Source organism: Barbus barbus, assembly GCF_936440315.1.
Source record: "Barbus barbus genome assembly, chromosome: 5".
Classification (NCBI taxonomy): Eukaryota; Metazoa; Chordata; class Actinopteri; order Cypriniformes; family Cyprinidae; genus Barbus; species Barbus barbus.
The window spans coordinates 8,589,056-8,607,985 of record NC_136733.1 but is presented as its reverse complement, the minus strand read 5'-3'; the positions used below and the strand labels follow the sequence as shown (position 1 = coordinate 8,607,985).

Here is an 18,930-nt window from a genome sequence, read left to right as displayed (position 1 = left end):
GACTGCAACCAGTTTTAGGAGCACTTTCTTACCTGTTGTTTTTCTTCTGTAATCTCTTCCTTTCATAGCAAGACTTTGCAATTTCTGCTGTGATGGCAGTATTGAAAAGTGAGGTGGTACCTCACTCGCTTGCTCAGTGGCTCCTACTGCTGGTAGTTTTCAAAGGGAAGAGAAATACATTGCACTGTATTTCAAGCTCAAATTCATTGCACTGCATCTGTGCTGAGCATGAAGGGAAGACTAGAGAAATACTGTACTTGTAAAGCTAAACACGCATCTTGGTGCTGCTGTGATGGGAAGCTCTGCAGGAATTGCTACCTGTGGTGTTGTAGCTGACATATTTATGACTGGCATGAGAAGTGTTTTTCATTATGTACCACACACAGTGCTAATAAAAACCAAGATACTCTATCATTATTTATTCACGTTTAAGCCAAGACATAGAGTCAAGGCAACCTTTTATTATTTAGCACACTTGAAACAACAGAAGTTGACCCAAAATGCTGTGCAAATTGACAAATATCAACACAAGGAAAACCATCATTTTAGTGGAACCTACCTCACCTGGTAAGGAAGACAATTCCAGACTACCACAGAAAAGGCTTGGTCACCCTTAGATTTTAGTTATGAGTAGAGTAAAGTATAGGTGAAGATGATGGTCCATAATGAATTGGGGTGCTAAACTAGGGTGACCATGCTCTCGAGGTACTTTGAGTCGAAAGCAATATAGAAATCCTGGCCAGGATACATCTGGGAAAAATGGCACGCATGGTCACCCTAGCTAAACCTGACAGGGCCTTGTAAACCTGATAGTGCCTTTACCCCTTGTTTCATCATTATGGACCAGCTGCTAATGTGATAATTTAGTTTGTGGGAGACCAGCATACAATAAATGCTCAAGGAATGAACATGGGCAGAAGTGTGCTATGACACAAAATCAACATGGCCGCAGAGATCCAGTGATGAGTACTAAATCACAATGATAAAGAACAACAAGTCTGAGAACAAGCAGTAAATTCCAAAATATCAGCTCAGCCTATTAGAGTTTACACATACCAATCACAGTGAGTCAATGTCACAGGATCATTTATTTACTTTAAAATCCAGTTGATGAAAACTTGTGTGGTCCATGAATAGTCCACAATATCCAGCCTAAATCAATTACTCAGAAAAAATAAGAAGGCTCAGGTTGAACAGGTGAAAAAGTGGCAGAAATTCCAATGAATCAGTCATCAGTATTTGATAGAGTCCAAAAAATTGCTTCTTTCCATAAGAGGTCATCAAATCAACAGCCTTAAAAAAAATTAAAACAACGCAAAGTGCATCTTGTGCATAAAGTTGTAAAATGCATGTCGAAGTCAGCTCCTGGAGAGCCACTGTCCTGCTCCAACCAACTCCAACACACCTGCCTAGAAGTTTCTATCACTAAAGACTTTGATTAGCTGGATCAGGTGTGTGTAATTAGGGTTGTAGCTAAACCAGAAATTGTCTTACTATTGGGAAATAAGAGGGTCAGTGGCTACGTTTACATGCACAATTTTTGGTTCAACTGGACTGAACTCATTCCGATTGATGAATCTGAATGTAGTGTTTACATGAATGCTAAATAAAGTGATGGGGTTGATGTGCGTGTTTATATGTCACAAGCTACAAATCAGAAATTATTTTTTTACATGCGCACACTGCACAAATATAGAATTTCTCACTGTTTGCACATAATAACCACTCTCCTACACTGTTTCTTTATATGTTTTTAACAGCAGAATTAATATTTATTCATTTTTGGATAAATATACATTTAAACCGCTGTGCTGCTCATATTTATCGTGCAGTAAAAATGCACCTCCCCGCACCCAAAACGGCTTGCCTGTGGCTGAGAATCCAAAACAAGGACTGGTGGGAGGTTGTCCTGCTACACTTCACAGTTGCCGAGTGAAAGGAGAGTTTTATAATGACAGGACACACATTTATACAACACTTTATTCAAAAGAAATGGAAATGGATTATTTGGTTGCATGTAAACGTAGCCTGTTTTACTTACTATTGGAGAAAGCGTAATGGTCAACTTGGATCACGCGTGTCTTGATAACCAATCACATTATAGCCTCGATGCTATTGAATTTTAGTCAAAGTTGAGCGACACTGACGGTGCATTCCAAACAGGATATATCGCCCTCCAAAGGGCATTTTGGAGTGAAAACAATCATGGCCGCCATATTGAAGGGTCGTTACAAACCGAAGTGCTCAAAACTGGTCACTTCAAATGGCCCTTCGGAATGAAGGATTTCGAAGGGTACAACTGATGGACACTTCGGGCCCCCATGATCCTTTTGCGCTGATTCTCTCGATGATGATGGCACCTCCATGTGGGCACGGGATGTTGACGCAGAAGGGCACTTCAAGAAACAGTTGTTTGGTCCCCTACACCCTTCAGAGCTCTCACTCTGGAGGGTAAACCCTTTGAAGGGTTTAGGGCATAGGAATGAGCCCTTCCGAATGGAACTCCGGGTCAGTCACCGTTTACAGATACCATAGGAATGAATGGGAAGTACTGTAAGCTGAATCCCACCTGTCACAAAAAGTCTGACTTCAACGACTTTTTTTGTGTGGTAAACTATAAAATAGTTTAATCAGAAACAATTGTTTAGTGTAAAACATTTAGAAGATTAGCTGATAGGCTGTCGATTCATTAAATGAGCCGTTTCCTCAAAAAAAGCTGTTTATTCAGCGTAGTGAAGCCACTCCTTCCTTGTGCCGCAGCGTTAGCATTAGCCGTTATGCTGTTTTGGCTAAAGTTTGCAGGCTTGCCTTCCAGTGGCCCACCAGGAGCTGATTTAGACACCGCTGTTATCCACCTTTTTCCTACTCCCCATGACACTTTGCACAAATTATGGGAGTAAGTAACTTACATTTACAGTGTAAACAATCAGCAAATGGCGCTTTATGAACTCAATAATTAACATTTTCGAACTGGGTACAATGAGGTGCCATCATTTTAATTGCCCTTTAACCACTGATCATTAAAAGGAAACTTAAAATATGTAAAAGCATTAACAAAATTACTTTCAACATACCATGAATAACTCCTAATGATCCTTCTTCTATCCGTGGCAATATTACGGATGTGTCAAATTTGTTTTTTTTCCTTTCCCTTTTGTTCTTATTTTCCCCTAGACTTATTTTTATTATTTGGGTAATTGTTATATTTGGTTAATCAACAAAATAATTTGTTTTGATTGAACAACGGTGTTTGACCCATATTTTATGTTGCGGTTTGAAACGAGCTGACTGTAACAATCATTAAAGTAATAGTTGTCTATATTTTGTAACGATGACATTTCACATTAATATATCAAACGTAACGTTATTCTCCTGACTTCTGAAAATAGAAAATCAATGAACATTTACAACCCATTCAGTCAAAAATGATGGATAAGGATAATTTATAGCACAATCTTATGATTAGAAATTATTTGTTTGTAGCCTTTTTGAGTGGAATTTCCGCAAAACAGAAGTGTCTCCAATAATTAAATATACAGTAGGCTCATTAGGAAAAAGGTGGATAGAACATAAAAAGATGGCAGCAGCAGACAAACATGTGTTTGTTTAACCAGAATCTGAAAGTAGCCATACTGTTCGCCTACAAGAAACTCTAGTGTGCTACAGAGGTAGAGCTGCAGAAGTTTTACCCTGCTAGCCAGTGTTTTCTGTGTTGCCACAACCATTTACTTCTAACTACTTGTCCTCTGCTTCTCTGGGACAACAAAAGTAAGTCAGTCTTTAGGAGAGATGTGAGAAGAGGGTTTGAATAATCAGACTCTGGCTGTGTTCCAGTTCAATTTTTATGGTCTTCCTTCACTAACCTCTGTCTAATAGACTTGGATCTACAGTGCCGTGAAAAGGTTTTTGTCCCCTTCCTGTTTTTTATTTTTTGCATATGTCACACTTAAAAGATTCAGATGATCAAACAAATTTCAATATTACACAAAGATAATACAAGTAAATACAAAATGCAGTTTTTAAATTATGTTTTCATTTATTAAGGAGAAAAAAACAGTCCAGACCTACCTGGCCCTACGTGAAAAATGAATTGCCCCCTCCTGTTAAATCATGAAATAATTGTGATTAACCACATTATTTTAGAAAGCTGAGTTAAATTTCACTAGCCAAACCCATGCCTGATTAATGGCAGACCTGTTGAATCAAGAAATCACTTTCAGGAGTCTCAAACTCAATTCCTGGAGGGCCACAGCTCTGCACAGTTTAGCTCCAACACTAATTAAACACACCTGATCCAGCTAATTTAGTCATTCAGGCTTATTTGAAAATTAGATGGTTTGTGTGTTGGAGTAGGGTTGGAACAAAATTATGCAGGGCTGCGGCCCTCCAGAAACTGAGTTTGACACCCCTGACTTAAATAGAACCTGTCTGACAAAGTAAAGCATGCTTAAAGAGCAACACATCATGCCGCGATCTAAAGAAATTCAAGAACAGATGAAAAACAAAATAGTTGACATGTATCAGTCTGGAAAGGGTTATAAAGCCATTTCTAAGGCTTTGTGACTCCAGCGAACCATGGTCAGAGCCATTATCTAAATATATATCTAAAGAACTGCAGGCCTCACTTGCCTCAATTTAGGTCAGTGTTCATGATTCAACAATAAGAAAAAGACTGGGCAAAAATGGCATCCATGGGAGAGTTCCAAGGCAAAAGCCATTGCTGACCAAAAAGAAAACAAAAGCTCATCTTTCATTTGCCAAAAAATATCTTGATTATCCCCAAGACATTTGAGCAAATATTCTGTGGACTGATGTGACAAAAGTTGAACTTTTTGGAAGGTGTGTGTTCCGTTACATCTGATGTAAAACCAACACAGCATTTCATAAAAAGAACATCATACCAATAGTCAAACATGTTGGTGGTAGTGTGATGGTCTGGGGCTGCTTTGCAGCTTCAGGACCTGGATGACTTTCCATAATTGATGGAACCACGAATTCTGCACTTTATCAGAAAACCCTGAATGAGAATATCCAGTCATCAGTTTGTGACCTCAAGCTCAAAGCGCACTTGGGTTATGCAGCAGGACATGGATCCCAAACACACCAGCAAGTCCACTTCTGAATGGCTCAAGAAAAACAAAATTAAGGTTTTGGAGTGGCCAAGTCAAAGTCCGGGCTTAAATCTGATTGAGGTGCTGTGGCATGACCTTAAAGGTGCCATAGAATGCATTGATACAGTATTTTAAATTGTTCTCTGATATCTACATAGAAGGTATGTGGCTTAAGCCGAGATCACACTACACGATTGTGAGGGCGATTATGAATGGAATTTATTACTTGCAGCTGATCGAGCCCAGTCAGACCGGGTCTGTTCCAGTTGGGCTCAGTCGCTGTTTGCAGTCGGTAGAAAAATCACATAGTGTGTGGTGTCTAAAGATTATAATCTTAGAATTCAAGAACCAGTCGTTGCCAGTCGTTTTCTTAAAGATTTTTTAAACATGTTTAATATTTGCTACTGACACCCGCGATTGTATGTGGTTATGCAGTGATGTTCACTGTCAAACATCATTCAGCATTCATTTTGTAATTTTAAATTTAAATTTTTTTTCTTGATTACTAGAAAGAAATTCGATTGTTCTTGTTGTGATTTTATTTCTTGTCTTTCTTTTAATTCATAAATTAACACTGCAAATTAAAAGTTTTTTTTTTTTTTTTTTTTTTTTGCAGTCGATGAAAGTAGCCTAGCCTAAATTATTTCAGTGATTTCTCTTATTTTAAAGAATATCAAGAATTATTTTATTTCGATCAGCAGTCCAATAAAAGTTTTTTTGTTAACTTTGAACTTCTTAAATTTTGTTACGAAGATTTTTAAATCAACTTAATAACAAATATGCTAGGCTAACGAATTTTCTTAATAACCAATATAGGAACAACGAATAGCCTATTTCTTCTATTCTTCAAAACAAAGTTTTCATTAAAAAAATCATTAAAAATCAATATGACGAAATTAAATTATTAAATATTAATTATATATAATAGTTTTGTGTCAAATGGATGAGGAAATTAAATCGCCATGAATTTATTAGCCTAAGTAGCCTAATGTTTTATTTCATTCTAACCTCGGGAAAAGTAGCCTACTGTTTTTATTTAGAACCAATTCATTTTTAATCCCTAAATTTTAGACATGCATTAAATAATTAGCATATTGTTGCTTGACTAAACATTTAAAAATAGCACTAGAGATGTTATAATTAAGACAACTGAAAAGACAACTCAAGCAATAATTCCAAAAAGAAAGAGGCATCGGACTTATAATGCAAAATATATTCAAGACACATTGCTACGGCGTTTATTTGGAAAACCAACACAGCAGGAAAGCTAATGTTTTCTGTTATATTAAGCACAAACTTATTAAGCGTCAAACAAACCTTAACGTCTCAATAGGGAACAGCACCGGTGTTTTCCGCAGTGTTGTCCGCAGCGGGAGCGGCTGCGGGAAAGCAGGTAGATGCTGAGGTTTTTGTGAGTGCTTTTTTTTGGTTCGGCAGAATTTGTCCAATCGTGACCTGCAGTTGTTAAGTGTGTTGTGTAGCAGACTGACTCAGTCATTAGGTTTGTGCTCCTCTCTGACTGTCAAAGAATAGAATCTGCTCTGGTCGATGGTAACGGTCTTTAAGGGTGTTGAGGTCAGTCTTAGAATGTTTCCGCTAGTTGTGTAGTGTGTCCCCAGCTTTAGGGAAGGGCAAAAAATCTCCAGAAACAATTTTACATGTCCATTTACAACCCTAGGATTTCTCCCTATAATGAAACGGTCTGTTATTGCCTTATTTGGCAGGGTAATGAATAATAATGAGCTCTGCTCTGATTGGCTGTTTCATGGTGCGGCTCATTTCAGTAACTCACAGCAAGAATGAAACACAGGGAGGAAAATATATATTTAAATACTTTCTCTCACAGTTATATCGTCGGGTAATTATACTGTATATAAAATGCAGGAATCAGGGAGGTGTTATTAATACGCGAGGCATTGAAACTGTTTGTGGGATCGACCGATCGTTCAAAAGCAAAGTTTATATTATGGAACGGCAGTACTTACCCCACATTTTACAAGATCAGATGCTTGTCAGTGGTGCTCAGGATCTGTAAATCATTCGCCATCATCCTCATCTCTCCTTACTCTGTTTATGTGGTAAGTGAAATCTTATATACAGGCAACAGCTAGCAAGGAGCTAACCATGTCCCTTTAAGTGGCTCGCGTTATTTTAGTAGAACGCGTTATTTGCTTTCCGTGACTTTCTGAATAAAGACACCAACCCATCCCTGCACTTCACATCCCCTGCACAGCCTGGAACATAACATTTATTTCCATGGTCTGCCATTTTCGTTGTTGTCCGCGCTTGTTTATTTACAATACCTGCAGAACTTCTGATGGTTCAGCTGGTGGCTGACCTAGAACAAGGGCGGGTTTATACAAATTTTGGGGGCGTAGTGATCCCGACTGTTGCGTCACAGTCGGTGTTATGTTCTGATTCGCCTGTTTTTCAGTGGTCTTTTTTTATTCACGAGATTTACATAAGAAGGACGAAACTATGGTGTTTGAGGCTCACTGTATGTCATTTCCATGTACAGAACTGTTATTATTTAACTATGCCAAGGTAAAGACAGTTTTTCATTCTATGGCACCTTTAAACAGTCCATTCATGCTCGAAAACCCTCCAATGTGGCTGAATTAAAACAATTCTGCAAAGAAGAGTGGGCCAAAATTCCTCCACAGCGATGTGAAAAGACTCATTGCCAGTTATCGCAAACGCTTGATTGCAGTTGTTGCTGCAAAGGGCGGCACAACCAGTTATTAGATTTAGGGGGAAAATACTTTTTCATGTAGTGCTAAGCAGGTTTGGACAGCTTTTTTCCCTTAAAAAATTAAATCATTATTTCAAAACTGCATTTTGTATTTACTTGGGTTATCTTTGTGTAATATTAAAATTTGCTTGATGATCTGAATCATTCAAGTGTGACAAATATGCCAAAAATATATTTAAAAAAAAAACAGGAAGGGGGCTAAAACTTTTTCACAGCACTGTACATCATTACCTATGTTGTATGAGTGGCCACTACTGGTAAAACCCATGCAGTGGGTCGAATTGGAATGCCCTTGATCACTTGGAATGTGCTATGGTGCTTTTTATTATTATTATTTTTCCTTATCTGTGGTTTATGCACCATTCCATAAGTCTACATGTATGCTTAGATTGCTATGGAAAACTTAAACAACTGCACAAACAATAATGATAAAAATGCACTTTATGTCACAGTGTAAAAAAACAGTCATCCTAAGGTTAGCTACAAGTATTATGTAGATAAATCTCAAAATAAATGTACATGTGAGTAGACTCGCACCCTTTGTCAAAATCGAGGGGTCAAGATTCTGTCCATATAAACTTCCCTCATCCACTTGATGAAGTGGAATGCACTTTAAAATAGCGGTGGGTTTTCCCCTGAGGGAAAGTACTTAGGGACGTTTGGGTCTTTACACTCGGTTTTGGTTTGATTAAAACAAATTCTGGTGTGATTGCACTGTCACACTGGAAGTGTGAATGCTGCCATCTGCACCTTGGTGTGCAGTGTGCACCAAACAAGCCCCACCATTTCAGGGGGTCTCGGTCTACTTCCAATTGACCTCTAGAATGAATGCTACACGGACCAAAGGCTTATGCCTTTTGGTTTGGCGTTAAAAATAATGCTTTGCTAAGCGAATCAGGACTAAACATATTGTTGTCCATTCCAGAACCAACAGAACTGAACTCCAAATGTAAACATACCCTAAAACCAAAGTGGAACGCACTCATTGTTATGCAGGGGTGGGGAGTGACACCTAGACACAAGCATCGATGGAGTAGGGGCTTCAGTGGAATACAATGACTGTGTGCAGGTGCATCTCAATGAAAAAGTCGTGAAAAAGTAAATTTTTTCTTGTAAGTTATTTCAAAAAGTGAAACTTTCATATATTTTAGATTCATTGCATGTAAAGTAAAACATTTCAAAAGTTTTTTTGTTTTAATTTTGATGATTAGAGCTTACAGCTCATGAAAGTCAAAAATCAGTATCTCAAAATATTAGAATATTTACATTTGAGTTTCAATAAGTGACTATTGAAGTATAAATTCCGGGTATCTCTAATAATGGAGAAGACTGCTGACTTGGCAATGATCCAGAAGACGAACGTTGACGCCCTCCACAAACAGTGAAAGTCACAGAGGGTCATTACTGAAAGGTGTGGCTGTTTACAGAGTGCTGTATCAAAGCATATTAAATGCAAAGTTGGCTGGAAGGAAGAATTTGGGTAGGAACAGGTGCACAAGCAACAGGGATGACTGCAAACTTGAGAATACTGTCAAGCAAAACTGATTCAAACACTTGGGAGAGCTTCACAAGGAGTGGACTGAAGCTGGAGTCAGTGCATCAAGAGTCACCACGCTCAGACGTCTTCAGGAAAAGGGCTACCAAGCCACTTCTGAACCAGAGACAACGTCAGAAGCATCTTACCTGGGCTGTAGAGAAAAAGAACTGGACTGTTGCTCAGTGGTCCAAAGTCCTCTTTTCAGATGAAAGTAAATGTTGCATTTAATTTGGAAATCAAGGTCCCAGAGTCTGGAGGAAGAGTGGAGAGTCACAGAATCCATGTTGCTTGAAGTCCAGTGTGAAGTTTCCACAGTCTGAGATGATTTGGGCAGCCATGTCATCTGCTGGTGTTGGTCCACTGTATCTTCTGAAGTCCACAGTCAACGTAGCCATCTACCAGGAAATTTTAGAGCACTTCATGCTTCCTTCTGCTGACAAGCTTTATGGAGATGCTGATTTCATTTTCCAGCAGGACTTGGCACCTGCCCACACTGCCAAAGGTACCAAAAGCTGGTTCAATGACCATGGTGTTACTGTGTTTGTTTGGCCAGCAAACTCGCCTGACCTGAACCCCATAGAATCTATGGGGTATTGTCAAGAGGATGATGAGAGACACCAGACCCAACAATGCAGATGACCTGAAGGCCACTATCAAAGCAACCTGGGCTTCCATACCACCTCAGCAGTGCCACAAATTGATCACCTCCATGCCACGCCAAATTGAGGCAGTAATTAAAGCAAAAGGAGCCCCTACCAAGTATTGAGTACATGTACAGTAAATGAACACACTTTCCAGAAGGCCAATAATTCACTAAAAAAAAATTTTTTATTGATCTGATGAAATATTCTAATTTGTTGTGAATTGGTGGGTTTTTGTTAAATGTGAGCCTAAATCATCACAATTAAAAGAACCAAAGACTTAAACTACTTTAGTCTGTGTGCACTGAATTTATTTAATACACGAGTTTCACAATTTGAGTTGAATTACTGAAATAAATTAACTTTTCCACGACATTCTAATTTATTGAGATGCACCTGTATGTGGAATACAATGACAATGACAATGGCTTGTATCCATACTGAAATGAAAGCTGTTTTTACATTACCATAATTTTAATGGTCCCTATCTCTGTGGAGTATAGTCTGCTATGAATAACAAGAATAGTTCACAAAACCCTAGTAAATTTAAAAGGGACAACCATGCTTTTTTTGAGTGACGTCTTGGAATAGTGGGCAAAATGGCAGTTCTCTGTTTATTCAGTAGAGCATTAAACCTGTTCCCTTTCTTGATATGTCACATGCAGCCCAGCCTTCTTCCTCTCCTTCTCCCTCTCCTTCTCCTTCTCCTCTGTGCACCTCCTCTCTGACCTTTGACCTCATACAGACATCATGTTGACCTCTGGCCCTCATTTATCTCTCTGTCCTCAGACCAGTCGTGTGTTTTCTTTTTCCCCCCAAGCCACCTTCCCCCCTCCAAAAAAAGGAAAGTTGTTGCTCTTTTCTGTGATCAACCCCCTCCATCACCAGTTGTTTGCTTAGCGCCCCCTACAGGAGGGAGGTGTTTCTGACTCACCTGTCTCCTTTTCTTTCTGTCTCTCTCTCTCTCTCTCTCTCTCTCTCTCTCTCTCTCTCTCTCTCTCTCTCTCTCTCGCTCTGTCTCCTTTCACCCAAACAACCCTTTCTTGTCTTTCTGCTATGAGGCCTGTTTACATGCTCTTGTGGCACTTTCTTGGATGTACCTCATACCATAATGTCTGCATGCAGGGTCCAAAAGTAACTCTCTGCCACATCTGCCAGTGGCTGGTAAAACTTTTGTGGCCATACATATTTATGAAACTTTGTTTCTCTTTTTTATTATAAATTAAATTAATTCCATTCAAATTTGTTTGACTCTATAAGACAATTAAACTATTTAGCCAGTTTAGCTTTGGTGACTTGATGTAAGCATTATTTAATATATGTGTTGCCACATAGAGAAAAAACATAAATATACTACAACACGTGTTTTGTTTGGCAGACTTACATGATGCATATAAGCATAATTCAGATTATAAGATTTAAACCATTAGATAACCAACCAGCTGGTCAGTGACTTTGTTCTATTTACGCACCAAATCCAGTTTTACTCACAGTTGGCTCTTAGGTTAATTTTGGACCCTGACTGCATGTATCACAGGAGGGCATAAAGCATGAATGCTTCTCCATGGAGACTTCAATACAACTTTAGCTTGAAGGGCTCTAAAACAGGACACAATGTCAATTCACATGGTGTATGCATTACCATAAAGATAAGTGAAACAAAATAAAGTCACTGTTTTGGTAAAGTTAACTTCACCTAACCTTAAAGAGTGCAGTTCAGGGAGTAATTCTATTCTGTTATCACTAAAATGTCTTTATGGCATATGTTATGGTCCATGTGTGGTGCCCTTCAAATAAAATATCACTTTTTGGCAAGATGTCTAACAATGGAACTTGCATGGCATGTTACAGCTGCATGAAGTCCTTGCTGGTGCTATTCAATATTTGATAGTTGTTAAGCTCTTTGCTTGAGGAGCACAGAAATATGTTTGTTTCTTTGTTACCTTTCATTTTTAACCTTCTTGGTCACTGTACAATCACTTATTTCTATTCAATGTTGTCATTTTCCTCATGTCTGTCTATTACCTGTGAATTCAGGGATCCTGTTAAACTCCTCACAATAAGTTTTTATTTTATTAAATACTTATACAAATAAGTCTTTTCTCTATTTGTTCACACTTATGTTCCGTGTGATAGTGGATGTTATGTTTCTGTTTATACATAATATGTTATGGATTGGCTTGTTTTTGTTTTTTTTCTATCAGAATTTTTTCTATTGTTTTTTCTTTTGTGGCTACTTTATTGTCCTCACAAGCTTGTGATTGTGCCTTATTCGTTTGTGTTTTTGTGAGTGTATTTTGTATGTCTATGTCTATGTCCCACTCTTTGTCTGTCATAAAAGGCATTTAATGCACACAAAATGCACAAGAGCTAACGTAGTACTGAAATATATGTACTCAAATGGATACTGTCCTGTACATAGTATGCATACTACATTTTTAGGGCTTTTGTACATAATACTATGCCTGTGTAACATACAAAATGTTTTCCCCAAATTAATTACTCATTGATCACTATACATCGCTATTTATTTATTTTGGATTATTAAATAGATGTCTATAACAGTATTGTATTCAAACTAATATCCATTTAACCTTAAATGATTTTTCGGTAACTACAAATAAGGGCCCATTAATTAACATAAGGAACAACGAGCAGTACATTTGTAACGGTAGCTCGGGTCCATTACAACTTTTGATTTTAAAGATGCACGAGTATGTTCAAATTAAAATTATCTCAGATTAATAAATGCTTTAGAATTAGTTTGAATTATTAATGCATATTAACTAATGTAGTGAACTGATGTTAACAAATGGAACCATCCTGTAAAGTGTTTGCGATTTTTCAAAGAAACTGCACAGGCATGAGGTCATGTGATTGAGTTTATCCACCCTCTGAACTCCCATTCCAGGGCCATGTGGTTAATATATCTCTTTGGCGTGTGTAGTGTGCTCTGTATGAGAGGTCTTATCTATGCGGGGGTCGTAAACTGGGGAGAGGAAACAGACTAGTCAATAAGGTCCATTGTTTATGTCAGAGTAAGAATGTTATTTTGGACAATACACATAACTTTCTCTCTCTGACAATACACATCTTTCTCTTTAGAGTATAGTGTCACTTGAGTTTATTGACATTTCTCTCAATAAGTGTGTTTGCACATACAACAGAACACTTATAACCACCAAAATTAGCTTCTTATAAAAACAGACAACGAATAATAAATGACCTTACATATTGTTGGCTTAACATGAAAACACACTCATTGTCTACTACTTTTTTTTTTTCTTTCTTTTAAGCCACAATGATTTTTATTGGTATCTATAAAATTATCTATATATTGCTTTCCATATCTACAGGTAAATATATGTATATCTATAGTTTGTTTGCAAATTTGTTGTCATTTAAAGGAGAAGTGTGTAATTTCTGCATGACTACAGTCACAAAATGAAACACATAAATAAATAAACAAGCCTGTTTCCATTGGTCAAACTGCCATTGATTAGGCAACCAGATTGGCCCGCCCCACCCTCTATCATTGGTTGAGACCATTTTTGTGCAAACAAATTGAGCAGTGGAAATACACACTTCCCTTTTAAGGCCCGAGTCTGTGTAGTTTCCAGTTTGTTGGGAAGAATGTCTGAAACTGAACTTGAGTTTCAGAGAATGTGTTTTTACACTTTACTACTGTTTTTCTGCACAAATCTCATACACTACATGGATATGACTTGTATCAAAGTTACATGAATTGTAATGTTCATTTCAGCTATATGTGTTTAATACTGTTGACAGTTGTGTATGTGTAAGACATTACCCTTCTTCATGAGAACAATGGTTATTGATATTTGTTGGTTGGTTGCTTGCATGCATGCTCTTTAGTCTGATAGAGGCTAAAATGTCATGACTCAGAGAATGAGAGCATGGAAGATGAAGCATGTGTGAACAGGGTGCTCTGCCCCATCTCCACAGTTCTGAAGGGGTGTCTTTTACTTCCTGGTTGGTGACAGTTGAAAGGTTTTCTTTAACCCCCTTTATCTCTTGTGACAAGAAGTGGGGCAGCGACAGTCTTATAAAATTGCATACTTGGTGCTACCACAATTGCCTGTGCTCTTGTTGCTGGCCCAAAGCTGCTGTAAACAATGCTGGCCACCTTCCCTACTTCCTCCAGATATGCCTTGCGACGTTGCCTTGCGACATTGCATTTGCTGTTAGCAGCAAATGCAATGTCTGCCAACTCAACTATGTGAAATCCTTGACAGGCAGAGAGTTCTTTGATTGGCTACAATGTGCAAGATGCACTCATGTGCCCATAGACAATTTCAGGGCATCTAATTCAGTGATATCTGTCAGGTACCTGGGACAAGAAATGGCTTACAGCAGCTTTAGCCATCTCCAATCTTGCAGCTTGCTCTCCAATGTCCCTTCCCTAACCCCCTGGTCTGGAGCACATCCCTCCTGGGTTCACTTGTGTGGGGGGCTAATTGGGGGGGCGCAGTGGGGGGCCTGTATCAGTGAGCCTCTCTCTGTGTCGCTCCAGGTTACGGGCTGGTGGTACAGGAAGAACTAGTCTCACCGGCCTCCATGCAGTACAGTCTACCTTCGCCACTGGGCAATGAGCCCTACTGGCAGGAAGTGTCAAGCATGGAGTCTGCACCCATCGCTACCACTGAAGAGGACACACTCATGGAGATGTCTGAGGTACAGGTTTGGCCCTCAGGCAATAGTCCTTCCATTGTGGCCGTAGAGGACTCCTCACTGGAGTGCAGCAATGCTGATGACTCCGAGGCACTACTGAACAGGAGCCTGGGCCACTCGAGGAGCGGGACTCCCGGTGCAAACGGACCAGTGGGACTTGCTGCTCAGGGAGGGTTAAGTGGTTCCATCGAGCTACTTGAGGATCAATCCATTGGGGCGGAGTCAGATTACAGTGCTGCTGGGATGCTGTGTCTGAGCGAAGGGGTCAACATCAATACTCTGGACAGAGGTCAGGGGTCGGGTAGGTTAGAAGGTGCTGTAGGTCAAGAAGTCAACAACATTAAAGACGATTCCATTGGAGATTTGGGAGAAGGAGGAGGTGACGGCACAAACGTGGAAGATAGCATATCTCTCATTTCAGGGCAACAGCGAGTTTATGCTCGAATGAGTGAGTCACCTGTGCTAAGAAGACGGGCAGATCCTGGTGATGACAGGTGAGTTGTCCATTATACTCTAAATTACTTTGTTGACCACTAGGGACGCTGCTATATATTCCTCAGGAAGTATCATCAGGTAATTATTCTCAGCTCTTGATTTAAAATTTTTAGAGGGCCCACCATGAATATGTGCCATCCTTATATGTGTCATTTACATGCTTCTAGCGTCTGTAGCATGAAACAGGTTTTCTAAATTCTCTCCACACTATGATAGTTCAGTCCCAGACCCATTGTCGTTTCGGGCTGGTCGAGATGCTCAAACTAACAGTGCAATGTTTTAATAGTGCCACAGAGTTTTGTCTTTCTCTTCTGGGAAAATGGACTGAAAATATTAATGACTAATGATCTCCCACTATAAAAAGTTTCAGCCTCTAGAATGAGAACAGCCCCTCATCCTAAATTATAAATAAACTTTGGTCAGGGTAGTGTTATATTTAATTTTTGACAGGAGTGAAAACCAGGCAGTGAGGGATAGAAGTATTGACTGCTTTGTTATTTAGCAACATGCTAGTTGATAAACTGACAAAACATCTTTCCAAAAAATTTTCAGTAGACAAAAAGTCCATAAAATAGTTTTGAAAGTTTAAAGGTCTATACCAGGAGTGTCTAATCCTGGAGGGAACATTCCTGTTTTGTCGTGCGTCGTTTGTCGTGCAGTGTTCGTTCAGTGTACAGGTGGAAACGAGAAGCGATTAGCCTCTCCCGACAGGCAATCGGATGGTCGTATGAATTTCTGACATGTCAGAAATTTTGGTCGCTCCTTGTGAGGGTATCGCACAAATGAAATAAAGCTACGAACCGACTGCCCTAAACGCAGTGCTTTTTCCCTCACTGCACCTGCGCGGAAACAGTAGTCTACTTTAACTATTTAAACTTTATAGCACCAAGAAAGAAAACAAAAAGAGAAAGATCTTTAGATAAAATAATGTTATTATCACAGAAAATGTGAATCATTGTCCATCATTTTGCAATCAGTGATAAAGACAAACGTCGCAAAATTATAAATATTTCAGTTTTAAACCATGAAGGCGAGCGTAATGCCCATGCAGAAGTTTTCAAATCCAGTCAATCCATTAAGCTACATAAAGTGAAAGTAAAAACTGATATGAACGAATACGAAAAGATATGGGTAGTATTGGGTATTGTCTTAATTTATTTTCTAAAAAAAAAACCTAATAATCACTTATGGCTGATATATGTAATGAAAAAACAACAACAACAACAACAGAATTAAAGTATTTCGTGTTAAACAAGTTGTTTTTGGAATTTCCTTGTTTGTAATAAAGTTTTTATTTTAATTGACTGAATATTCATAAAGCTGTTCTGGACATAGGCTAGCTAGATGGTTGAGAAATTATAATTATTGGCCTATTAATTGTGGAATATATCTAAATGTTTTAAATAATTTTCAGTGAGGAGTAGGCTAATCTAAATTAATCTTATCCACGCCTCAGTTGTGCGGTAAATGCGCAATTATTTTGGGGCAAATGAATTGTAATAGACCTATAAATTTAATAATAAAACTACCATAATAATAATTTAAAACATTAATTGGAAATGCCAAATCCTCACAATTTCACCGAAGTTATCTCTGGCTATCATCCGTATACGGTGTCATCGTCTGCGCAAGCGCAACCAGAGTATTTCACACGTATAGTGTGAGTACATAAATCGTGAGCTTTGGCTTTACATCGCATGCGATCTTCTCGTACAGTGGGAATTGATACCTTGCTGAAATCACACGGAAATCGCACAGAAATCGCACAGTGTATGCCCGGCTTAAGGCAGTGGTTTTCAAACCTGTCCTGGAGTACCCCCAGCCCTGCACATTTTGTATGTCTCCCTAATCAGACACACCCAATTTAGTTCTTGCAGTCTCTACTATTGAGCTGATGAGTGGAATCAGGTGTGAAAACCCCTGGTCTAATGCTGCATTCCAGACAACCCGTAACCCGTGTTTTTCCAACCTTCTACACGTGAAAATGCACTGTAACGGCAGTCAAATCCATGACTTCCCACCCGTGAACTCGTACTAGATCGATGTACTCCCAGTTCCGCGCACTGATGTCACATAGCCCGCGAAACAACAATGGCAGCCCCTACGAATGCATTTCCAAATATACAAATAACGTAAAAATAAAAGGTATTACAGCTTCTCTTGCCTTGTGCGCCATTTTTCCTCCTCCGTTTCCCTCAAATAAGCAAGAAAGCACCTTTGGAGATAGAAATGATTGTAAATGAGCATAATCCCCATACCGTCCGCCATGCTGGTTTGTTTACATCTACCTACCACAATTCCTTGCGCTCAGGCAGTTTGGCGTGACTTGGCTGGAACGCTACAAAGTCGTGAGTCGTGGTTTGAAGTCGTGACTTACGGGCTCAAAAACCTGCCTGGAACGCAGAATTAGGTACAAACCATCAAGAGTGGTTTTCTGCTTTTGGTTAAACAAAAGGCTTTAGGCTATATAGTGAAAAAGGATGAGCCCATTGATACATTACACCTCAACTTCCTATTGCAACAGGACAGGGGTGTATAATCCTGCTCCTGGAGGGCCACTGCCCTGCAGAGTTTAGCTCCAACCAGCCACAATACTCTTGCCTGGAAGTTTCTAGTGCAGTGGTTTTTAATCCTAGTCCTGGGGACCCACTGCTCTGTACACTTTGTATGTTTCCCTTATCTGACACTTCACCTAATGAGCTGGTGATCTGAATCAGTGTAAAATAATGGAGACATACAAAATGTGCAGAGCAGTGGGTCCCCAGAACCAGGATTGAAAACCACTGTTCTAGTGAGTCTGAAGAAATTGATTAGCTGTTTAATTAGAGTTGGACCTAAACTCTGCAGGTCAGTGGCCTTCCAGAAATAAGTTTAGATGACCAAAGTTTTGCTTCAACCCTAATTATACACACCTAAACCTGTTAATCAAGGGCTCCAGGATTACTAGGAACGTCCAGGTAGGTGTTTTGGAGCAGCTTGGAGCTAAACTCTGTTAGTGGACCCCCATGAGCAGGATTGAACACCTTTGTAATAGGAAATACATCAACACAGGAAAGACAGCTGCACTCATCAAACTCACAAAATGTGAATGATGAATTGCATGGCCTGTGTTTATTTAATAACTTATTTTTACTGACTGTCTGTGGTTCTTTGGAACAGTGTAAGGTTACGTCCACTCATAGTGATTACTGCCAACTACATTGTCATTACCTCTTTCTAATTTTCTGTCTCATTTCTCAGGTTAAGTGGTGGGTCCTTCCTATCTTATCTACAGGATCAGGGGGTTCCTGGTTGGCACTCGGCCCCAGAACAAACCCAGAACAGAGTTGGATCTCTACAGTGCTCTCTTCCTAGACAGGCAATGGAGTCTATGATGTCATCAGTACGTGCCACAGTGGACTGTGATTCTAAGCAGTCTTGCCTAGCCCAGGAAGCCCTAATTGAACCAGTGCGGGACATAGGGCATTCTGAGATCATCCACGGGCATTATCAGGGAACTCAACCTTTTGAGAAAGGACTAGGCTTCCCGCACAGAACAGCTAACATTCGGGGTTGGGAGGACATGCGTCTAAGAGGACAGGTAAGAGTTGGGAAGAAACTTGATTCAAATTCATTTTATCTGACTTAATTTGTGTTTTCACATATCATGGACATTTTTTTTTGTCACGTATTGATTATTTGTTTTTGCCTTGACCTGCAATG

General features: G+C 39.3%; 1 protein-coding gene across 12 annotated transcripts in view; it reads left to right on the top strand.

Annotated features, from left to right (window-relative positions):
* The window catches only part of LOC306869591 (ankyrin-1-like), an 84,181-nt gene that overhangs the window by 46,869 nt on the left and 18,382 nt on the right, over positions 1-18,930 (top strand). For 9 of the 12 annotated variants that reach the window (XM_079416380.1, XM_079416376.1, XM_079416378.1 and 6 more), the window contains 2 exons: positions 14,576-15,227; positions 18,469-18,808. In XM_079416380.1, the coding sequence (XP_079272506.1) occupies positions 14,576-15,227; positions 18,469-18,808 (992 nt within the window). Of the gene's footprint in view, positions 1-14,575; positions 17,348-18,468; positions 18,809-18,930 lie in introns of those variants that run through there. The other 3 variants (XM_079416372.1, XM_079416374.1, XM_079416373.1) reach the window with 1 other exon arrangement.